The sequence below is a fragment of the Megalops cyprinoides genome, chromosome 10, assembly GCF_013368585.1.
Source record: "Megalops cyprinoides isolate fMegCyp1 chromosome 10, fMegCyp1.pri, whole genome shotgun sequence".
Taxonomy (NCBI): domain Eukaryota; kingdom Metazoa; phylum Chordata; class Actinopteri; order Elopiformes; family Megalopidae; genus Megalops; species Megalops cyprinoides.
The window spans coordinates 29497359-29522465 of NC_050592.1; the positions used below are offsets into that span (position 1 = coordinate 29497359).

A 25107-nucleotide genomic window follows, 5' to 3' on the forward strand; every position below is an offset into this window, starting at 1 on the left:
CAGTAAATAACAGACAGCAGGCCTAATACATAGATGGCAAGTATCTACACATGAAAGGAAGGTAAATGTTCTTTCAGGAACGCTTAAAGAAAACTTTCAGGTGAACATTGTAAGTGTTCTGACTGCAGTTGTGTCCCACATTTAACATTTAAGTTTTCCACAAGAGTCAATTTGCAAATTTGGGCAGAGGACTAACTGATATTCCAATCTGATACAGTGTTCTCATGGGGAAAAAGAGCACAATCATTTCCTCAAGAGTGTAAGGTATGATACAAGTTCAGTTAAAGAAAAGTCAAGTTTCTCAAGAAATTTACTTCTAATGCAGTTTGTGAATTTCTGTGCCGGACACATTAACTCAAGTACAATCTACAACACAACCCTAAGACGACGGAAACAAAGGCATCGTGACACTTCACGGCGTTCTTGTCAGCATTTAAAAAAACATGTACAATATCGTTTTAAAAACATTTACAGGACAAATATATTTATAAAGCAAAAATGCTTGTATGAAATGTCACTTTTATCAAAATATTTCTGCGTGAAGTCTTCGCCTCAGCAATCATTTGAGGAACTGTACAATTTTCACATCTCATCCCGTAATGAACTTTACATTCAAAGTGGATCTGCGTTTGATTTTAGACTTTCCAATCATCAGGGTGTTGGATTGGAGGAGCCGGGAGTCCACTTAACTGCTCCCGCTTCTCATTGGCTAACGATGAGTGGGGTGCAGGACTGCTTCACATCATTCATATCAGACATTTCAAAAGGGGAACTTGTCCTCTCAAAACAGCACTGATCAAATCCAAATTCAAAACACAGCGAAAAGACTTTGTTTTCTATTCAAAACTAACTCGTCTGTACAATCAGAATCCAATCATGGGTAACGGACACAAGGGAAGTCTTCCCTAAGTATTCATGACAGTTCCCAACACTGTCTTCGGCTGTCAATGTGTCTATGCCTACCTGATAAAGGGACAAAAAATCAAGAACTATTTTACATTCTGGAAGTGTTAATGTAGTCTTTTTCATCGTTTCCAATATGAATACATTCATATCAGAAACTATGAAAATAAATTCCCATAGTTTGCTCATGTATATATAAATAGAAAGTCTGCGACATCAGTAGGTGTCACAAAATTCAGGGAAACAACCTCCTATACAGCTTCTTTCTTTACCATCCAGAAATGAATTTGGAAGAGCTTGACCTCTCCGTCATGTCTGATGTATGTACTTCTGGTCAGTACTGGCACATCACAGTAACACCTAGAAGAAGAGAACTAATTCATTTAAGTAACGGGTGAAAACTACTGAAAAACGATCGTTTCCTCGACAAAACAGTTTCTCATGTTGAGGTCAGTAATACAATAATGGGGGTCAGTAAAGACAAAACGGTCATTTACGTTCTCCTTTCTAAGAGACCTTTTAAGAAACATTACGTCTGACTCTGTGATATTGACCTATACATATTTACAAACCCATTCCGAAAAACCCGGACAAGAACACATGGCTGGGATTTGTACATGATCTGCGGCTATCGATGGTGCGGAGGGTGATCGCTGATCATCATGGAGCCTAAATAGAAATAAAGTTTAAGGGCCTACATAATTGCCATCTCCCACATGCTGTACCCTACTGTTTGCTTCTTTTTTTTCAAAACACTACAAGGAATTGATAATCAGAGGTTTCTCATGCATACAGTGCTTTATTTCTACAGTGATCGCGTGCTTCAAAATGTTAAATAAATCCTGCTTATAGTGACCTGTTCGAATTGCATCGGATAGAGCACCAATCGAAAGAGAGCGTTCACACTGGACGTGGGCTGGGCCAGGAGGAAGGGGCGGGGCATCGAAGGATGGTTGGGTGGAGGGCGGGCTCGAGAGGAGAGGAGGAAGCGGCGGTCGATCGCTCGGAGGGTTTCCGTTCTCGGTGATGTCGTCGCCGCGCTTGTTTCCCGACGCGAGCGGAACGCTGGGTTTCCGCAGGACGGGCGTTGCGCTGTCTGATGCTGAAGTTGTGCTCCTCGATGCCCAGGGTGAGTCAGCCCACGCTGCAGCGCCCCCTGTAGGGCAGGCCGGTTTGGGAGGTCCTCACACACACCCTCTCTGTTGCGCTAGTTTCCTTTTTTTTTCATTTGTTTCCTTTTTGTTTTTCATTCATATAAAAGCGGACGAAAATGTAGTTCTTAAGTAGTTTTGCTGAGTAAATAAGAGCTTTATATTGATGTTTCCCATAGCTGTAGACCGAGAGAAAAAGATATTTTTGTGTGAGGGGAGACCTATTCAAATCCATGATCCATGAAATAATAATAAATAACAAAATAATAATAACAAATGTAATCAAATTACATTACATTACATGTAAAATTGAATTAAATCTACATATAATTTAATTGCAGTTTTTCCCAATAGGCCGTACACAAATGAGGTGAGCAATGATGCATCCATGACTACCACGTATTCTTATTTGTGCTCTGAGCTTAACAGGTGAGGGAACGGTCTGGCATAGTTACCCTAGCGCTTTGCCGATTGGCTTTTCTCTCTTCGTCAGGAAGGGGGGGCATTGGGTAGGGGTACCTCCGACTGGAGGCGATGGATCCAGTGGAGGAAGTGGGCGACTTGGCCGGGGACAGTGTCCTAGGAGAAGAAAAGGAGAAACACGTCATGCCCCACACCGGCCCTCCCCCCAGTCCAAACTGCAGTGAACAGCAAACCAAGCGCACACACACACTCACACACACACACCCCCAACCCCAGCGCAGCACTGGTCTGGACCCAGTCACCTTACCTGTGGAAACACCAGTGTGACACGCAGCTGTGCATGTGCCTACTCCCGCCAAACAACACCATCGGGACAACTCCACAGCCACAAAGAGCTGCTCGAGTCACATATTAACCCTTTCGCACGTAACTTATTTTGTGCTATGTAGCATGCGTGTAACGTTGTATGGTTCATTACGTTTTCATTAGCGTTATTAAGCTTCTCTTGGTTTTCAACATTTGTTATATTTTTTAATGTTAAATCGCTGTTTCCTCAAAACTAAAATTAGCTACAATTTTTCCAATCTTGTGTTTTAATCGCACCGGGGTTAGCACACGCGCTAAACGGCTAATCACACCGGTGTGACCGTACACGCAAAAGGGTTGGTAATAGACCCTTTAGGGTTGCGCATTGCCCTCCACTGGACATCTTCCCCAGCCCCCATCCCGCGTCTCTAAATCCATCTCAGCAGCTGACTGCGAGGGTGTCAGACACATGGTGGAGATGAGGTGACACTGAGCAGACCAGGCTGGTGGGCACAGACACTCAGTGGGGTTCAGTGACCAGGACACAGAGCCGGCACAGTGACATCACCAGGGCCACGGGACAAGCAGTGGAATGATGGCAGCGTGTGAGAGAATCGGTACCGCGCATGCAGAGACAGATCGAGGCAGCTACCAGCACAGGGGCTTGTCAACACAAAAACGTGGGGGAATATAAGAACAACAATAAATGATAATAATAATATGCTCCCAAGCTGTACAACTTAAGCATAATGGTCATCTTTTTCAATGTCTTAGGAAAACATTAAGATTTATTACAATATGTTATACTGGCACTGCGCAAGGCGCGATCATGGCGCGATCTCCTATGCCTTTAGTCTCAAGGGTGCAATTAAATAACAAGTTTACTTTTTAAGACTTCAATAAATAAATGATTCAATAAATGATTTTCAGAAGACGGGTGTCTGTGCTTGTCGGAACATGGTGGAACGTCCATGTTCTGATTCTGAGATTCTTTCACACTGAGAACATTCTCGCACAAGAACATGGTTTCTGCAGTGAGGAACTAACAACCTCCCTCCCCTTCAAATGCATTTTGAGTAGATACCACGGACCCAACGGGTAGCGTCAGGTCAACGTTGAGAAAACGTTATGCAAGCAGACCACCTCTGGCGATGCATTTCCTGCCTACTGCAGCAACTACACATTAACTTTCAAACACACACAGTAATGGGTACTATTAAGTTGAATTCTTTTGTGTAACTCTTTACATGAAAATCATGAGTGAAAGACAATGACTGTGTCGAAGAGGCCATGCAGATATCACAATAGAGAGGGGAGGTTGTGAAAGAGGGGACATGAGGAATGGGTTGTTTCACGCTTTGGGGTGGATGAAGATGCGATTCAGCCCCCAAAAAGCGGAGGGCGGGGGGAGGTGGGGGTGACACACGCCTCGTGAGCGCAAGAGGACGGGCCCCAGAACTGCCAGCAGATGACCGTAACTCGTCTATCCAAAAGAAAACCGGCAAACAGAAAAGGGCACAAGGAGAGAAAGGGGTGGGGTTATGGAATAATCTTTGGAAATACCTAAGGTACGGTCCTTCAGTGTTTTTATTCACGTCTTCTACCCATTTAGTTACATAATAATCTGTTTTGAACCGGGGGCTTAAATACCTGCAGGGGAGGAGGGGAGGGGGAGGGGTGATGTTAGGCGTACAGAGGAAGGGGGGGGGCAGGGTGGAGGGCAGGAAAAAGAAGAGGAAGACCAGATCTCAGAACACAGCAGGACCTGGCACAGACATTCTGTCCACTCCACCAAGATGCAAGTGCACATTCAATGCAGTTGCTCCAAACCTCCAAGCCTCCATTCCCAACACAGCTATCCCAAAACAACTTATGGTCTCATGACCTATGGTCACATGACACCTAGTACTCTTTTTAACTGAGTTATTTGAATTTCATGTCATCCCTTTGCTGAGGGTGGATGCCCAGAAACACAGCAGACAACATTACAGATATCTGGAATATATGTAGTTGGAAAGTCATTTAAAGAGGACTTTGAGCAGCTCTACGAGCAGGATAAATCCAGGGAATGGGTATGGATGGATATAAAGTGCTCCTAAGTTCTTCAAAGTGCAATACTTTTGTGTGAGCTCAGTAAGTCCAACCAACTTCCCAGGGCCTCATTTTCAAAAACTCATTTTTCAAACCTTAAGATAATATCAATATCAAACTGTAATTAGGTACATATATTCCTTTGACCTTTGATACCTTTCAAAAACACAGAAAATACCAGCTCTGCATTCAAGAGTTGGAGCATCTTAAGCACTGTGCAGTACAGAAGAGAATAAAGTAAGTGTAAATTGAGCCAAAGCCCAGTGGTGTTCAGGACAGAACATTTGCATTTTGGTTTGGTAGCACATTATTTCAAGCAGTTCTGTTCCAGTCGATGTATGACATGCTTCAAAGGAAAACAGGCACAACAAATCAGCAATCACAGCGGATACGGTCAGAAAAGGAAACGACAAAAACTCAAAAGCAGACCACCGTGACACTGATTTGCGGTCATCAAGATGGAAACGTGAGCAACACTCTTCCGTCTGCATTTTGCTGAAAATCGATTTGGTGTCATTTCATCTTAAAAACGATGGTGCGATTCACAGTGCATTGTTCTCGCAACGGGGAAAAATAAACCTAAGTTCTCAGCGGGAGATCTCTGCCTGATTGCGTTGCATGGTAATTATTAACAATGATAATGTATTTCACCACACTCACAAGCTCCTGCAAACGAGCCTAATTAAGTTATTGCGCAACCAGTCTGAGAGACGGAGACGAATATGTGACATTGATTTTTGTGCAATCAGTTTGGGATAATGTCCCCCAGATGCTCACAAGATGCACTCGGTCGATGCAAAATCAATAGTAAGATGAAATAACATTTTGCAATGTCATGGCATAGAGCGTACTGGGTCAGATGCAGCTGCAATTGATTTAAAACGTTCAGTGCTGGAAAGGGGCTACTCGGGCTCAACCCTGGACGACCGCAGTGCCTGCAGGCTGTTCTCACAGTCATGTACCGGTCAAACAAGCCCTCCGCTGGATTTAACAACCATACTTTCCCTCCTGAGTCAAATGAACATTAGCGGAGTGCAGTAAAATCTCAAAGAGTCACTGACTAAGTGGAGCAAACTGAACCTCCCTTCCTTGGTTCGCAGAGCTCAAAAAGCCGCGGGGGTTGCGGTGCTACCGGGGTCGAAGCCGAGCTGCCCCTGCGCTGGATAACAGATGAAACAAAGGTGACTGAGACGGCCCTTCCCGTGAATGCACGGCTACTCACTCTGTGGAATTGGAGCGAGGGCGGAACTTCTTCCCTTTCAGCTTCTTGCGGTTTCCGCCCAGGTTACCTGGAGCGATTGGAAAAAAGTATCACAGACGGTCCTAAAACGCTGTGAATTCAGACGAAAGTATCGCGGTGGTTTCAGCACTCTGCCTGGGGTGAGAGGCAAGGGTTTACCTTGCCAAGAGTTACTCCTCGGGCGTCCGTTTTCGCAGATGTCCGAAATGTGTTTGGCATCCGGGATCCTCTCGCTCCAGGAGTGCGACAGGCCGTTGGACCTTAGGTTGGAAAATAACAAGATCATCCCTTCAACTGCTTGCCACACCTCTCACCTTTTTAAGGCCAAAGATATCTTACATTTTCATTTCTTCATCAAATTTATGTGTATTCATTAATTCAAGTATATTTGTCTGTGTTGTAAAATGGGTAGCCCCACTGCTAAACAAATTCTTAATTTTGCAGTTTTTAGATTTAATTCTATTTAATCAGATTTCTATAATGCATAATAGATTCTCACACTTATTCAAACTGCTTTTTACTGAATCATTTCAGTTGCCCATCAGTCTCATTTTGTTTACCAGAATGACCCATTACTATATTACAATCTAAAATTAAATTATCTGACATGCTCATTTAAAATGGTCTTTACCAGACCAAATGGCCTTAAATCTACATATACACTAACTTGTTTTGTGCTTGTTGACCTATTTCACCTCCAGTTTAAAGTTACGAGGAAATGGCTATATCCACACCCTCTCACAGATCTTGAATCAGGTAGGAGAACTAATTATATATTTTACCTGGTCTTCTCTGGGAGCGAGGAGTTCCTACACCACCATTCCCATTCAATGTGAAACACCAAGACAAATATGGCAACACTTTTTATTCGAATAAGTGCGATTTACTGTTGGTGGAAAACAGGAAGATGCCTTTTAACACAGTCTGTAAAAAACATGCTTTTTAGACAAGGTGACTGGAGTCACATTGCCACTCTTCTAACTGGAAAACTTCCTGCTGCCAGACATAAATTTTGGCTCTCACACAGCGAAGTCAAACCATTAACACTGAGTGGGGAAACCCTGGAACTGATTTCCTGATTCTCAAGGGACCTAGTTTACCTGATACCTGGATACTGCATATTCGATATACCCATGTTGAAAGAAACCACATATTCTTAGAGGTGGCATTTCACTGCTCAAATGAAACACCAGTCTCTCACCAATCGCCACGATTTCTTGACCATCTAAAACCAGGCAATGCTCCGAGAACAGGATGAAAGAGATAAGGAATGAAAACAAGATGATCAATGGACTGCAACAGGACAAGCACAGAACGTAGAGAAGCTTGCTGTAGGGAAGGTGCACGCAACATACAGAAACATAACCCTCAGAGGAATTAGACAAACCGGCTTGCTTTTATATGAATACCATGTGACATATTGAAGAATGACACATTTGCGATTAACAATACTTTATAAACACATCAGTATGATATTACACATGGAGCGCTGTGGAGCAGGGCGTCCAGCAGCTCCAGCCAGCGTCATTACCCACTGACATCAACACTAAGTGAACTAACACATCACACTCCCCCCCGTGACTCTGTGGGGAGGGGAGGGGGGGAATGGGATTCTGGGGAATGCGTGAGAACACATTTCCTCCTTGACGCAGCCGGCAGATGCTGTTTCATTAGCTCCGTGGTGAGCTCTTCCCCTGTCGTGTGCGAGTCATTGCGCCGATGGGCTGTGCCTCGGGCCGCTAATCGCCCGACACCAAGAGGGCACACGCTGTGCTCCTTCTTGGATTTTTGGGGGACTGGCAGAGACACCATGGGGATTACAGTGGTGCAGCAGAGTGGTGTTGCAGTAAGGAACAAGGCTCGTAACTCAATATTTACTAGGCTCAGTTCTCCAGCGGGGTACTGCTGTTGCATCCTTGGGCATGGTACTTAACCTGAATTGCGTCAGCAAATATCCAGCTGTATAAATGGATAACGTAAGAATTGTACACAATGTAAGTCGCTGTGGACAAGAGGGTCTGCTAAGTACTTAACTGTGATATAATGTACCACTTTACAGCTTGTGTCACAGCTGTCTTCTGTATTTAAATCCACTGACATGAGTGGACATGTTCTACACTACCAAGCGTGAGAGGAGATTCTGAAGCAACACCAGTGGTCGAGTGCCTGTTCCAATGCTGCCTATGTCTACATTTCGCATTCATCACCGAAAGGTGGGATGATTTAAAAAATGTCAGTGCCTGCGTAACTGTGCTGACAGTTAAACAGCTCCGCGGACGGTGCGAGCGTGCTGCGTTCGTTTCCGACAGCCCGAGGTGTTGAGAGCCGGCGTGTCATTCGGTCACACGTTAGGGAGCGTTTAAAAGGCAGAGGCATGACTGGCGCAGTTCAGAGAGAGACACACAGGAAACGCAAAACGCGGTGACGGCGCAGCACAGAACCTTTTCCTGCGTACAAGGTCAAGCCCCTCCCCTTTCCATCTCTAATTCGGTCCCTTTATCTTCACGCACGCACGTCGAACACGGGAAATGCACGCTCCCTTCTGTATTTCAAATCACCCCCCCCCCCCCCCCCCCGCCCCCCCCAGCCCACCAAGTAACACAGCACCCAACCCAGGACGCAGGAAAAGGTTCCGCGGTCCCTGCGACGTCACGGGATGAGAATGAGAAAGAACGGAGAGAGGCACACCTGAAGCCAAACAATGAGATGTTCTGACTAATGGAGGGGATGGATGGCGTGAAGGAGCACGTATAGATCTGTAAGTGTGACAGATAGGCAGACCTCTTCTTCGAGCTGCTCGCCGAGTTGCTGCTGACGCCGGGGGGCATGTCGCTGTAGAAGGAGTCCGCGTCGCCCGGCTTTTTCACGTAGTCTCCCGGCGGCATTTGCCTGCGAACACAGCAAGGGGAGCGGTGACAGAGTCCTCCCTGAGCTGCAGTCGTCTGTTTCATGTGCGTGTCATTCTATTCATTCCATAAAATTCCATTTCCTGCTGGATTTCACAGCATCAGTTACATGTCACTACATACATTGCCACAGATGCCATATTATAGATACTGTATTATTTGGCTTGCCAAAGGCAAAAGCCAAGTACTGTTCTTTCAATTATTTGTTATTAGTTCTATTGTTTTCCTACTCAAATGACTAAATGTCACTGCTCCTACAAATTTTAAACCAGACATATTTGACCAACAATTTCAGCCAAATTTGTAGATTTATGCTTTGCTGCTTTAGGTGCCACTACTCTAAATACTTGACTTACTGTTGACCTACACTTGCATTTACTACTGCTAAAAACACCCCCAGAAACTCATTGTAAAATGCAAGGAATTCTGAGATAGAACTTAGTCTCTTACTGTCAAGCTGATGACATAACAATGCAACTCCTTGTTTATCAAACCTATATACATATATCACAAGGCTACCTGGCTCTTTTACCTCTCTGTCAAACTATTCCTCCCTTTATCCCTCCTTTTGAGGTGATTCTCTTCTATTAAACCATTTTTTTTTATTTTAAATGACCCAAGGCAAGCTGAGTAAAGTTAGTTTGTTTCCAACTTTCATTTCTAGTTTCTACTTGTATTCTACAAACAAAACAAAATTTATCTGTAAAGTAGCCTGGATGGGGGCATTATTATTAATTATTATTATTATTATTATTATTATTACTTCTGATGATAATATCTACTTCATGAGCACAATGAGCTTAATGTCTTCCGTCTCTGTGAAGAACTGCCGGCCCCTCACCCACACACAATCTCTACAGCAATACGCACAAGGCACTCACTGATGCATCACAGCGAACACAGAAAATGTCATCTGCATGCACAGAGCTGCATCCTGTTATGTGTTATGTTGTGTACATCACAGTGACAACGCTTCTGGGTTAGCGTTTGCATTTCTGGGAAATGTCCTGCAGTTTCTGAGGTGACATCAGCGGGGTGCTGTCGTCTAGTATGTGTCTGTTCAGCAGCCCCAGACTTACATGATCCAGATTCAAGAGCAGAAAAATGATTAGGGTTGTCATGGATTTCTGATAATAGAGACCATTTCAGAAGCTGAGACAACAAAAAAAATCTCAGCGTATTAATTGTGTGCTATTCAAGCTTGTTGAGAAAAACATTGAGTGAAAAAAGATAGAGAACATTGCCAAAAGAATGAAACTGGAACAACAACAAATTAGCATGAGAGAGCAATGCTAAAAAGACAAAATAGCTTTCATTTCCTTTCCATCTATATGCTATATTGCCCTTTCAGAAATGGATACTCACTCAACAAAGCAAATGGAAGTCTGCCTTGAAATTAATAGGACTGAAACAACCAATTGGCTCAACAAAGCCAAAACCGTATAGAGAGTCCACGTATAGATGGAACCAAGGTTTAGAAAGGAGAAAACACAAACCATAACTCCCTGTTGTCTATGTTCGACTCACACCAATTTAAAATGCACCCCCAGTTTGGGGATCAGGAGTGGTAGGAAGAGTTGAAATCCGGGCAGAGTTTTCTCAGAGTGGGTGTATCTCAAGCAGCCCCCACATCGATCAGTGTTTGTGTTGAGCTCTGATAGGGTAGGGCTTTCACCCCATTCACAGCCTGATTGGATACTGCAAATATGGGCAGGCCACCAACAGCCCAACCAGGATGGAGGTATAAACTGAAAAAGAAGCTTGAGGAAGTGTCAAGGGGTTTGGAAATGTATTTGTCAAATTGAAAGGTAGCTACACTAAGTAAATGTCCATTTTTGAGAGTGTGAAACCAACATACCATTCAAAGGTGGGCTATCACACACTAAACACAATGAGATTCTGCTGGAGGTAATGAGAAGAGTGAACGTGGGGGTTAACACCATGCTCTCTCCCTCTATAAACCCATCTGCCATGCTCTCTCCCTCTATAAACCCATCTGACACATTAGCTAAGAATGGCGAGAAACCTGTAAACTTGTAAACTGCTAATCAGTCAAATTTCATTGAGTATAACATGCTTATCATTACAATTCATTTTCCACGCAAAACATATTTTAATGTTCTACCTTTACACCCACATAAAAAGTTTTGAGCATTAAGCACACATGGACTACCAGGAGCAAAAGACAATGAGACAGTTACACAGTATCTCTAGCACTGATATACACAAACACATGCACACGCACACACACACAGACACACACACACACACAAAGGCAATAAGTAGGAATATAGTATGAACAAACCGACAGAATCTTCTGTGCACCTCCGACTCCTCGTATCTCCGCTGCCTGTAGCTCCTTTTAGGAGTTGGAGAACAGAGACAATACCAAAAAAAGTTACCATCCCGCACATGTGAAGGGCTGGCTAATGCTAATGAAACAAGGTAAAACAAAGACACACCACTTGGGTAAGACATGTCTCCCACCTGCATTTCCTGCCTAGTTTAAATTGTGCTACATAGGTGAATACTTGGTTGGACATGCTACACATAGACACATTAGCCTTTTCAGAGCCATTCACATAAGCTTCAAGTTTTACACTTCCAAGTGTTCATTTACAAATATTTATCAGCTCCAATTTATTAGGTCCTGCTATACACAACATAGCTGTTTAATAATAATCACAAGGTAAACATACTGATCTTTTTTTAATGAACGGCCCAGTATAATCTGAATAACAATTATACATAATATTATGGATGGAGTGCACTGTATTTTTTATTAGAGAGCACAATGATAAGATTTTGGAGAGCATGCAGAATTCACCTGTGGGTAATAATGAACTGTTCTCTGTGATCGCAATGCTACAAATCTGTTCATTTTTTTCACAAGATGCCTAAAAAGTTTACTTACTTGTAGCCCCAGGCAGTGATCGCTAGTATCAGTGCAAGCACCAGAATAGTGCCCGCAATGGCACCGATGATGATGTTGGTGCTGATGACACCTGCAAGGAAATAGGAGAAATGACCATGCTTCACACAACAGAACAGAAGAGAAAAGGATAGGTGTACGTCAAATCCTCCTTTGCGACCATTTTCAAAGATTCAGTTTGTTTTCTTTCTCAGTCAAAACGTAGACCAAGCAGTGTCAAGGGGCGTATGACTTTTTTTGTTTTTTTGTCCATTAAAGAGGAGATAACCTAATTGTTCTTGTAAGGGCTTTTGTTTCTGCATCACAAAATTTCCATATATTATCTGTAATACTATGTAGTGTCTATATACTATGCATATACTATTCCACAAATACTACAGCATTTTTATGTTTTTTAGCTAACATATTTTTCTAACATTGGCTCCAAACTAAGTTACCAGTTGATTAAAAAACATCACGTGCTTGGCATCTTCCCTCATTCTACACATAACAACAACTCAATCAACATTTGTCCTTAACTTTTACCCACAATGCCATGCAAGTACTGCTATTTTTCAAACACAAACACAGCTCAATTTGGTGATTTCTGAAATCTGACTGTGAAGGAAAAATGTAGCACTTGCATCTAGTTGTATGTCTACATTAAAGACAAATGCTCATTCAATTCAGCCCCAAATCTCAAAACCTGGAGATCCTTTGCATCAAGTATAGAACATATGCACTGCAGTGCCAATAATGCCTCAACAGCCTTTTGAATAATAATAATCGAATGATAATTTCAGTACTTTGCCTTTAGTGTGACTGTGTGTACTTTATGCAAAGGCATTGCTGACATTTTTTGCATCATTGGTTTACTGTTACTGAAGGGGATATAACTTTAAATATTTCCTCTTTAGCTCACCAGGCAGTACTAAGTATTTTTTAATTCCATATTTGACATCACTCTTAAATTTCTTTACACATTTTTAGAGTGTACAATGTTAGCTAAAGCCTAACTATGATTTGAGCTGGAGGATGCTTTCTCTACGTCAGTAGATAAATAAATCAGCAAGACATATTGTCCACTTTCATCCAAATACAAACAAAGAGAAACAACAGCTACAGCACAATGCCAAGGGAACATTTGTACTCAAAGTTATAAGCCCTTCAGCTGAGGAAAAGGGGAGATCAATGGAAGGTTTATTCATACACGCTCTGGGCACTTAGCACAAAGAACAATTTGAAACAAGCTGATTTAATCAACATACTCTAGATTTCACTTCAATTAAGAGTCATTCGTTACAAAGGCAGTAGGACGAAGAGACTGGGATGGGAGAAAAACTGAGACGGAGGATACTGACAATACAGACAGGACAACACAACGAAGAAGAACTGAAATCTGACCTCACTGTCATACCATTCAAGAATTCCAACAAAGACATGACCCTGTCAACAAAGAACGAGTGTGAAAACACTTTGAACGCAAAAGAAAGCATGAGAAGAGGTCATGCAGGCAGTAGCCCTTTCAGTGGACATAGACACACTGGCCATCCCTGTGGAGGAAGTTAACACAACGGCAAACTCGGGCGCACTAAGCTGTTTACACCAGTCAATGTACAGGACTTCACACAGAGTGACTGTGGTACCAAAAACATAGACTACAACATACACTGCGCAAAGTGCAAAGACACCAAACTGTCCACATTCCTGCATTCCCCTGTATCTAAATCCACAGAAAAGGGTCAGCATGCAAGCAGTAGTTAATCCATCAACCAATCATCTTTTACATGGCATAGTGCCCATTACACTCAGACTGTCACAAAGTGTTTTGTGGGCTCCTTGTTCCAGTAAAAATGGGTTAAAATATGGAAAATTGTAACCATTATAAATTACCCTGGACAAGGGCGTATGCTCATGAAATGTGTAATGGCTGGCAAAATGCAATGAAAAAATAAAGACAGACTCCCCAGCTCATTAGGGTATGTACATTTCAATCTGAATTTTCCAAGTATACAGATGTATAGCTTTTGTTCCTTCACTCCTATAGGCTGGACTGATGTCACATGACCATCTCTGCCAATCACACTCCATCTTTCACAGGGCAGTGCTAACCTCAGTGCTTGGGATTATCAGACACTGTGTTCAGGTAAAAACCCCTGGGAATGTGACATATTTTTTCTTTTATGGTAATATTCAGTAAAAAAGGGATTTTCTGTTTGTGACTGTCTGCAACCACAAGAAAATTCAGAAAAAAGCATAAATTCACTGCTCTATGAGGAGTAGGCTGGAGTTTCCAAAATAACACTAAAAATAATTCTGACCATTCTAACAGTATTCCAGCTGTCACACTGCTGAAACCCAATACACTGAGATGTTGGGTAAGCCCTGCTGCCTGAGAATCTAGTATCCATGTATCCTTTGACCAAGACATCGGTGTTCAGAGATGTGCCCTTCACATTTCCTTCACACAGGCCAAACTCCATGTCATCAGGGACCAGTGAGAACAATGGGGGAAGACCCCTGCTGGTTATTCAGGCTTAGATGTTTCAGTGGGGTGATGACAGCCTCAAGAATAGGCGCGTGTCATAGGGTTGAGACAGGAACGAGGAGGTGCCTACCGGAGGTGCTGGCTGTTGGCCCGACAACCAGGTAGCTGAGGGGTGAGGTGGCGTTGCAGTCCTCCCCAGCCCACCCCAGGTGGCAAACGCACTTCAGCTCATTACTGCACACCTGCAGAACACACACAGACACACACACACACACACACACACAGGTGAGAGGGAGGCCACTGAGGGCATACAGGTGCACTGAAAATGAGGACTCTCTGAAGAGCAGGAACACACTGTAGATGATGCACTCATTACGATGTCAATGACTATTAAATCTCAGGAGTCTCGAAGCACCACATACTGTGACATGAGCTTATTACCTCTTTGCCAAACCATTTTCTCTCAGTCACTGTTCTCTCATTAAGATAAGCCCAACTCTTACATCAATCAACAGAACAAAGATAATTGAGCTAATAAAACTGTAACTGCTGCGGAAAGCATTAGTTACGTGTTACGGTAAACTTGTAAAAAATGAATTAAAACCCATATTTTGAAGAAACTAAATTGAAACTGAAATGAAATGAGTGGCTAATGAAAAGGGTTGATTTTGTATGTTTTTTTTAAAAGAACTCCTCGCTGGCCAGAGAGAAGCGCGAGCGGTGAATGTGCCAGCCGCACGGCAGCATGCGGGGCTGTGAACAGATCGGGGAGCCGAGGAGCACAAACTGCACGCTGGAGCGCCATCGCTGGAGAGCTGCCCCGCTGTCTCTGCCCGAGAGCTGCACTCTCACTCAAGGCTCTTCCTCTCCTCATCTCAGCCCGGGATCGCCTCTCCTTCATTAAGGGGGAGCGCTCAGTCACACAGCGTCTGTCTGCATGGGGGGGCGGTAAAAGGAGGAGGAGGAGGAGAGGGGAGCCTACCCCGTGCCCCGAGCAGATCTTCTTGTCGGTGGTGCCGGGGCAGGTGCTGAAGTTGAACTCCTGCACCGGGAGGCACCGGTGGTTGAAGCAGATGCGATCGGTGCCGCACGCCGTGCCATCCTCCACGTAGCCCAGGTCTGTGTCTCCATCGATGATCACGTGACCCCCGCTGCCAGGGGTGACAGCGACACGGTCATCAACCCTCACCTGACAGCCCCTCCCCCTCCCACAGTCGACATCATCACTCCTTGCAGTGTGTGTCGTGAGTGCATCAATGTCCAGGATAGAGCAGAACCAGTACACACAGCAGAACCAGACCTGCTCAACCATTATTGTAGCTGCAGTGAAAATTGTTTGCTACTTTTGGGTCAATACACATTATAGGGATTCACTGAGTGACTGTAAATATAAAAATGGAATATGGCAATATCTCTTTGCTGTTCCATCTTTTTCACCCAGTATGGAATTGCCAATTGTACTACACCAGAATTTGATAGACTCTCATGCAGCCAACAACTATTTTTCACACTAGTGTGAACCCCAACACAGCAGAATGACTGCCCAAAAGGCGATAAGCACATCTGCACAGTGTCATCTGAGTAACTTGGTTGACAAAACCCACTCTACACTGGCAGAACAAACCACACTGTTCCACTGTCAATTGTCAACTGGCCTTTGCCAGTGAATGACAGCCCAGACTTCAACCCGGGTCTGCATGTAACAAGTGATTCAGCTGCCTGAGCCACTCTGGAGTTGGCAATGATTTTTGGCAATACTCTGAAACTCTGATACACTGATTTTCTGTTCTCTGGCCATTAAATCACATTTTAAAAATTAAAGTAAAATTAAATTAAAGTTGTTTCACTCAGAGTAGGGCTTGAGGGATTGCATTTGCAAAAAGAAACATCAAAGTTCAAATGCTGGCTGGAATTTGCTGTTGTATTGTTAAGTAAGTATTTATCCTGAATTGCTCCCATCTGTGAAAATGAACTATGTGTAATATGTAAGCTAATGTTGATAAATAACTAGGACAAGTACAATAATCACTCAGTGTAATTGTGTGCCTCGTTAATTGTGTGTTCATTTGACAATATGTATGGGTGAATATGAATTTTGCATGAACACGTCACTATTACGGTCCTGTCCAAAGAGAATCACCTGCTGTTTGTCGCTTGCAGGCATGCATATGTAAGCATCCAGATCCCCCGCCCCCAGCCCTCCAACACATACTATGGTAATAAAGACATTTGTTCATAAGGTCATTCATTTATTGTGCTAAAGAAAACCATCACAGACACACAAACAATTGTTGGTTTGATGACAAATGCTAGGCCGTAACCCCAATTCGATGCATAAAACCTGTCATTTGGGTCACAAACCCGGGACGTGGTGCAGGGCAAGCTGATTTCAAGGACAGAGAGCTTCACAGTTTGAGCTTGGCCAAACAACCTGAGCTAATGAACGCCGGGGAAGCAAACAAATCCCTTTAATCAATCTGAATTAAGGCCCAAAATATGAGACAAATAAAAGCACAGCGGTAAACCTTTCAACCTTTCACACCTATCATTACCATCACCTGCACTCACGACGTGGAAGGACCAGTAGCAGCAGGCATGAACACGTCTCACACCATCACCAACGCCAAAGGGTAGCAGGCTAAAGGAGTCTGCAGAATGTGGGCATTTTGCCCTGAGGTTTTTGCACATGGTTTCTTTTTTTGTAACGGCAGGTGAGCAGGTATCAGTAGGATGTGTGGCAAGAGGGAATTATCAGTGAAATATGTTAGGGTGGTGTTGTGGGGATTATCAGTCAGGTCTCTGATGGTGCAGGGTTGGGGATTACCAGTAGGGTATAAAATGGTGGAATAGAACAGATTATTTTCCAGTCAGGTCTGTGTTGGAGAGGATGTGCAGTTATCAGTTGCTCAAGCTTGTTACACCCTCCCTAACTGGCCTATACATCTGCCAGATGTGTGTATTTCATTCATTAATCTATTTTATCTATTCCATACTGGCAACGCCAGATATTCGAATTAGGGGAAAATTTAGGGGGCTGGATCCATGGGCTGTGCAATTGAGGGGAAATGACATTTACTTTAATGGTTCTATTCCAATACTATTAACAATGTCAGCTGTTTTTACGGATGTAGCTGAATTTTAAACACACTGTGCAACACATTAAAGGCAATGACTATGTGTGAAAGATTGAAAACAAAAATTTGAGGTTATACAAGTGGCCATTCAGAAAAGTGATCAGTAATCTCACATTTTTAGTTATTATATTATTTAAGAATTTTCACCATCTCTTTAGAAGCAGTCTCTCAGTGGTGTTCTTTGTGCTGTATTTGTAAGGTTGGTGATGGGGATTTATGACACTGGTGATGGGGGAGGTTATCAGTCAGGTGTGTGACAGGTGATGTGGTTATTACTCAGGTGTGTGGCAGAGGCGATGAGGGTTTCAGAAGTCAGATGTGCGATGGAGGTAATGGGGAGGGGGGTGTTACCTGCAGTCCAGAGAGGCGCTGTGCTGGGCCACGGAGAAAGAGGTGAGTCCCCCTTGCAGCTCCCCCAGCCTGGGGGCCGGGGAGATGTTGGAGCACAGCAGATAGCCACAGTGTACGTCCCTGCAGCAAAGGAACCCGTGTCATCATCAAAAGAGCTGCTGGACCCCAATAAAATCCCAGCACTGAGGACCTCTCATCAGTGTGAACCTCACAGAGACATGGCCAGAGCAGTTACCAATCTTAGGGCTGACCCCAACTCAATTTTGATGGGGTTAGGCATCAATATACACAAATCCATAAAAACCACAAAGGTCTAAAACATTACTATTCTTACACTTGTTATAGTGTGAAGCATTTGTGTATTTCAGACCGAAAGTACAGCAATTTCAGGCTTTATTCATGTCACACTGTGTGGACGAGACTAACTCCCTTCCGTACTGAAATGTTGATCATGCAGTGGGGCAATGAATGGATAAAGCTACCCCACTGAGCAGCAATTTTCTCATCAAAACTCATTACTTTTATTGCTTTTGTGAAACAATGGAAGAATGAAAAGTGGAAGAGGAATGGTGGACTTACTGCTTGTTGCACTGAATCCATGTGTCTTTGTCTTTCCCACAATTCCCTTTCTCAGTCCCCTCAATGTTCAGTTTCTCATAGCAGAACTTGTCTGCTGCAGTCGCTTCTAAAAAAAAAAGTATGCACAGTGTTGATGCAATTGTGACGAGCCAGTAATTTAATGGTTAAACTGACTTTTGCAAATATCAAACATTTACTTACTTTCTCCCCATATGTATTTACACTGTCTGTCTTTTGTTTTGCACTTTCCATTGAAGCAACGTCCCTGAATGGAATATGAGCAAAAGATTATACATAATTCCAATTTCAAATCAAATTCTTCCCCAAACAATGGATTTCTTTCCTTTGACTCACACAATCAGCAACTTCCTCCACAGGCTATTCAATGTTAGCTGCCCATTGACAACTTTCATAGTAAAAGCTGAAATACCTGATCTTTCTCACAAGTGTAGCCATCCATCTTATGGACATTTGGTGGGCACTACAAAAAGAAATAAACACTTTTTATAGGCAGATGTGCGACATGTCTTATGAATAAAACATGTATTCTGTAACAAAGCATTCCGTCCTGGAAATAGGAAACATTCAGAGCAGCTGGATGTTTCATAAACCACATGCTGCATGAAAAGGAGTTGTTCTGCACCAGTTCTTATTGGTTAAAATATTTTATACAGCTCATGTCACAAGCTTCTTTTATTGAAAAGCCAGATTTCACTTACCGTAATACGGAGGCCCTCATTCTGCTTATAACATTATAGCGAGTAAAGCTACAAGCCTACCCCCAAAACACCATTTTCTCAAAATTAGCAGTTTAACACATCAAACTAATTGAGCCAACTGGTGCTCGAGACCCCAGCTATTTAGTGGAAATGACTTTGGGACTGGCTTGGATGTTTCTACTGCATAATAAAGGACCTACAGCAAGAGGGGTCCATTCAATCTAATGTTCTACGCTAGCAGTGGTCACTGCCAGTCCTGGGGACCCACAGCACTCTTTATAATAGATTATTAGAGATGTTCTTTTACCAGCAGCAAATTGATACCTAAAAGAACAAGCAATCCAGCTACCCATCTACCCAATGGCACCAGTACGGCTTTGAGATGTGAGCTAAAATGAAGAGCAGAGAACCATGATTCTCCAGTGAACATCTTTGTTATGTACAGACTCGAGATTTCTATATGCCAAAGACAGAGGTTATATCCACAGGGCTCAGTGAAGTATCTCAGTTCAATATCTCTGCCTGAACTGTTTATCCATCATTGAAGGTGAGTAAGGTGATGAATAAGGATGAATGAGATGAGTAAGATGATGAATGAAGAAGGAAATATAATAAAGTGAAGCATCACAACAAAGAGAAATTCAGCCCAGCACTCCATTGTTTCTCTGCATGCACTGAGAAAAAGTGAGAAGACAAAACATAAATTGCTCACTCTCAGACTGCCCACTGGGCTTTGGGATACAGAGTACCTTCATGTCTGTATGTATGTCATACTGTGACGTATCAGCAACAGCGCCCTCACCTGGCTGGAGTTTCCAGTGCAGTTTTCAGGGATATCGCAGTCATTCACTGCTTCCCGGCAGACTACACCCATGAACTCCATCTACACCAATGAAATGGAGAAACATACATCAAAGTGATCACAGGCTCCAGGCTTGAACATTCTTGAATTTAAGAACAATTCTGCATAACATAAGGGCAGCTCTGTTCGGCATGTACTGTAGGGATTACAACTTAATCACATTAATCACAAAACATTCTAACGTAATGTTGACAAAATGTTTCAGTGCTTGTCTCTCTGAACTCTGGACATAGCACTATGAAATTGTACTGTACAGTGTAGAACACAGAGGGCTGCGCTTGCTCCTGGTGCACTCCTTTAACACTTACACTAAGGATAGACAGACAATAACGTCACAGTAACGACACTCCGCCAGAAAACAGTGAGACAGAGCTAAGCGTCAAGTCAAGTGAGACAGAGTTAAGGGCCATCCACAAGTCCAGGAGGAAACACGCCGTTATCAATCTCAGAAGCAGCTGTTTGTATTAAGCCGATGGGAACTGAGGCAGGGGAGATGAAATACGTCAGCCCTGCACAGTGATTCAACCGCAATGGGCTGCCTCCCCTCCAGCCACCCTGAGCTGCTAATGCTCCTCTGAGAAAGGACAGCGTGAGGTCACTCACGACGGCTTTTTATCAACCAGAATTATTCCCAGGATTCCAGTTGGGCTGAAGGGTCTTCAGATGACAGCATATTCATAAAACAAATTTGACTCTCAGGTTTTTCAAACTTTTCTAAACCTGCAATGCTGTTGTAACTTCAGAGAACACAAAGGAAAACTGTAAAGCACCCAGGGCCTCTCTGTGAAAAATAAAATGATCAGCAATTCACAAAGCATCATGTAATGCGCACGTAACATAATGGAATAAAGAGTGTGTTTAAGTTTCTGAGAAAAGTCCATAAGCATTTCAGAATGAACTTCAAGGAAAGTGTTTAGTGTGGCTAATCAATCAGCACCCAAGTATAAAGGCCTAATTAAACTGATTTAGAAAGACTTTATGTGTCTGAGCAAGCACTTTCCCAGGGATTTAATGTCTAATAAAGTCACCCCAAGTTTACTACTGCAGTACAGACAGGCAGCTCTGACCCCCGACTGCTGGTTTTGCAAAAAAACACAATGGCATTGCCTCCACACTTTGGCTGAGGCTGGGGGAAACATATGACTCACCCCAGGGTTGTCACCTCTGACCTCATATGTGTCTTTACTCTTGTTTATACTGCAGCTCTGTGCATATCCAATTGGAGATGGCACGTCGCGTACCTGGCAGTTTTTACAGCAGAGTCCGTTGCTGCATTTGGAGCCCTGGGTGAGCAAGCACTTCTTACAGCAGTTCTCCCCTTCTCTCTGGCACTCCTGTACAGCAGAGAAAAGCACAGGGGATTTATGGAGAAAAACCCCTAACAAACATGACATGTTGTGTACTGAGAACATGATTCAGTGACTGCTTTTGCCCTAATTGCATTAGAAATACACTGTGTACATTACAGTTGCTCTGGATTCAAAACAGATTCCTCTCTCTTCTACCTTCTGTGAAAAACCAGTTCACACTTGTAGTCAGTATTGCACATACTGTATTTTCCCAGTACAGCCACAAACATAAAGACATCACATGGGACTGAAATGGTTGTAGCTGGTTATTTGTAATGCAAGCTAGTGACTGGACAGATCCAGGATCAGTGACTCACCGCAGGGCTGCCACAGTCACATTCCTCTCCCGGCTCCACGAACCCATTGCCACATTCTGGAGGATCCAGCAGCTGCAGGAAGAGGAGACAGCACACATGGGGTTAATACCTGGCCTGGAGCAGAGACATCACTCAAACAAAGCTGAGAAAGGGGTTAGTCTCTCTGTTTCTTTAGGCATTAAACCTTCATCTTTTGCACTTCCTGCTGTCAAACAATGCAATCCTCTACTCAATATAAACATTGACAATCACAAAACTGTTTGGTTTTGCCCTACTAACATAAAAGATCCACAGCTGCTTTTAGGAACCAAACCATGTCACTCTTTGCAATTGATATTCATGAGGATATACAGGGGACACTTGCCATTTGCAGGGAACACATTCCAGATATCCCTGTGGATGTGGAAATCTGCCAATACTGAATTTTACTGATAATGGAGCTAGGAGCAAAGAGGGATTGGTTCCAGGCACAAAACGACCACATTTTCATTATGAAACCAATGCAGCAGTCCAATAAAAAAGCAATGAATGTGTATATTTCCTTTTATTCATTAATAATATTACAGGCACATGTAATATGTAAAATAAGTATAAGAGAGCATGAGTTGAGTTGGCACGGTACTCTGCCGCCTGGGAACAGACAGTAAGGCCGGAAACACAGACTGCTGCTGGATGCAGGTAATCAATGCAAACCGCATGTGGTGAGGAGGTCCTGTTGAGCTTTTCTGGGACATCAGCGATTTAAACTGAGGAGCATGCGTCAGTTACACACAAAAAAATTACCAGCAGTGACACACGCCATTTTACAAATCCTGAGTGAATCGCAAGGCAACATTTTGACACAAGCAGAGAGGCATGATCCTCAACTGACTACTAAATCCCTTTCACCCAGATTCCACTGCTTTGTTCGTTACTTGAAACAGAACGACTCCACTGACATCCTCAAAAAGGCTCATCTCGGGAAGTTTGGTGAAAATAATTTTCAAAGACTGGGGAGCGATAACCACAGATGTTTGATTTGAGCTTAAATTGCCCACTGACTTCACTACACTGAGATAACACTAGTGGGCTGAGCAATCAGATGGCAGCTGTGATACGGTGATTGTGATCACAGTTAGAGTACCTTCGAGGGCTTGTTGAAGAGGCATGCACCGCCACCACTGTTAAGGAAATTGTGGTACTCTTCCACGTTGCAGTCTGAAAACTTCTTGGGGAGGTAGAAGCTGTTTGGGATGACAAAAACATGAATAAGGAAAATGCTGGCACTTGTATCATAACTCAGGGGACTTAGTTCATTCTTTTCAACTAGGATTTGAAGTGTCAGGTGCATCATGTCATGCCAAATAAAAGCTAGGCCCGTTCACATTAGCACCCTGTTTGAGCTCTAGACCTGGAAAACAATGGATCTGACAGACTATCTCTCTCTCTCTCTCTCTCTTTCTCTTTCTCTTTCTCTCTCTCTTTCTCTTTCTCTGAATCAGAATGCATGTTGGAGGCCAAAGAAGGTTTTTGCTGAAATTCTGATCTTTCAATTACTGCCCACCATAAATATAGATATGCATCTTTTTGCCACATTTCTTGTTTGGTTTGACTATGACTGTGGTCCAGCTCAGAGCTCAAACCCTTTCCCGACCTGAACACAGTGCTAGTCACATGAAAAGTAATATCTAATGTCCTGTCCACTAATCCTTTATGGAATATTGGATCTAAGTATTATACAGAGGATTACAATAATATATAATCATTGCTATCTATTATAATCACTGATATGATCAGTCTATTCAATGACATTAAGATCAATGGGCCTGAGCAACACCAATGAAAAGCAGCTATACTCTGCATGGCACCTTGAGGCAGTAGGGGGAGCCAGAGAGCATCTCTACTATCCCCCACAGCATTTAACAGCACTGGTCTTTAGAGACGATTGGGATTGCCCTCTGAACGCTGCGACCTCAGACTGGACAAAGGGCCCAGCTTGGCAGGACAGGAGTTCTGGCTCCCTGGGCAGTAACATGTACAGAACCACACAATCGAGACTGAAACGGGGCTCTCGTTGGGTCTCTCACTAACACTCGTCCGTTGTGGGCAGGGGGAGAGAATTCCTTCAACAGGTTCTGGGTCACACAGAGACAAGCTGGAAGAGTGTGAGCACACAAAGGAAATGATGAACAATGCACACACATAATCACTGTGACTGACATAGCGGCCCATCCAGTCGACCCAATCTGGAAAATGTAGTGACTTAACTCATTTAAATGAAGGAGTTTGAATTTAAGGAAGACATAATTAATATGAATAAGACTAATTTATATTCTACAGTCAATGTGTTTATACAAAATATACTAAGTCACCCTTCAGAAGTAGTCATGTTCTAAATACTCTGTTCTAAACGTTCACTACTCTAATAAGGAAAATCTACAAAGCAGCTGAGCTGTTGTCCTCTTTGTAGCATGCCAGATCACACTGGTTCACTGCTTTGACTGAATGAATTTCATACTTAAACTGGATTAAATACTCCACGGTACAGTGTATATTCTGGAACCAAGTCTCTGGCCTGGACTTACTTTCTGGCATTGTGACATGAGCTAGTGTAGAGGTACTGCTGAAGCTGTTGACTTGAAAATGCCATAGGAATGCCATTTAAAGCCTACATGTGTCAGCCCACTATTGGGTCTGTGGAGATCTACAGTACCGCGTTTCAGTGGTGGCATCCAATGTTGGCATCCTTCAGTAGGGTTAAAGCACATGGTTGCCGTCTCAGTTTACCATCTCAGAGAAGGAAATGGATCCTAAGTGCTCAAAAATGCTCAGAGTGAAGCAAACTTTGTCATACTTCTGCACTTAAGAATAAAAGCCATTAGAGATTCCTTAGACTTAAAAGTTCTCCTATCTCGACAGGTATTTAGGAGTCTTCACAAGCTGTCCTAACCCGTTAGGAGTTTCTGATAGATGGCTGCATTGAGGAGGTGGCATGCACCCATTTTTCAGAAGAGGAAAGATGTTTTGCAGACATTTGGCAACATAGAGCTATTAAAAAGATATTGGTTGGATGAAGAAGGTATGCTACCTGTCACTACGCTCGTAAGAGACAAACGTCAGCACTTACCACTGAAATGAAAGTAATTTTAACTATGCCTCTCATGGCCATGGGGAGAAATCCCACAATGCAACAGAAATTATTTGGGTCCATCACAGCCAACCCTCAGCAAAGCAATAACCGAAACAATAATGGCCTGCACATCCCCTCGTATCTTGATTTATTGTATTGTATCATGATTTAATGATCACCCAGCATCAAGCTGCATTCATACAGATTGCTGGCTTTCTGGGAGTTGCTGGAGTCATTGGTGATACTCACAGAAGTATCACTACCCCAG

General features: G+C 43.2%; 1 protein-coding gene across 2 annotated transcripts in view; it reads right to left on the reverse strand.

Annotated features, from left to right (window-relative positions):
* Positions 1–1643: 1643 nt before the first annotated feature.
* The window catches only part of adam22 (ADAM metallopeptidase domain 22), a 72424-nt gene continuing 48960 nt past the window's right edge, over positions 1644–25107 (reverse strand). The window contains exons 15-32 of one of the 2 annotated variants that reach the window (XM_036539160.1): positions 22854–22953; positions 21731–21802; positions 21306–21398; positions 20005–20085; positions 18914–18964; positions 18685–18748; positions 18484–18589; positions 17905–18024; positions 15402–15570; positions 14550–14661; positions 11935–12025; positions 11326–11379; positions 8803–9003; positions 6274–6374; positions 6097–6163; positions 4347–4433; positions 2510–2633; positions 1644–2233 (exon numbers count right to left, since the gene is read on the reverse strand). In XM_036539160.1, coding sequence (XP_036395053.1) covers positions 2213–2233; positions 2510–2633; positions 4347–4433; positions 6097–6163; positions 6274–6374; positions 8803–9003; positions 11326–11379; positions 11935–12025; positions 14550–14661; positions 15402–15570; positions 17905–18024; positions 18484–18589; positions 18685–18748; positions 18914–18964; positions 20005–20085; positions 21306–21398; positions 21731–21802; positions 22854–22953 — 1714 coding nt within the window. In that variant the 3' untranslated portion in view covers positions 1644–2212. The remainder of the gene's footprint in view (positions 2234–2509; positions 2634–4346; positions 4434–6096; positions 6164–6273; positions 6375–8802; positions 9004–11325; positions 11380–11934; positions 12026–14549; positions 14662–15401; positions 15571–17904; positions 18025–18483; positions 18590–18684; positions 18749–18913; positions 18965–20004; positions 20086–21305; positions 21399–21730; positions 21803–22853; positions 22954–25107) is intronic. The other variant, XM_036539159.1, reaches the window with a different exon arrangement.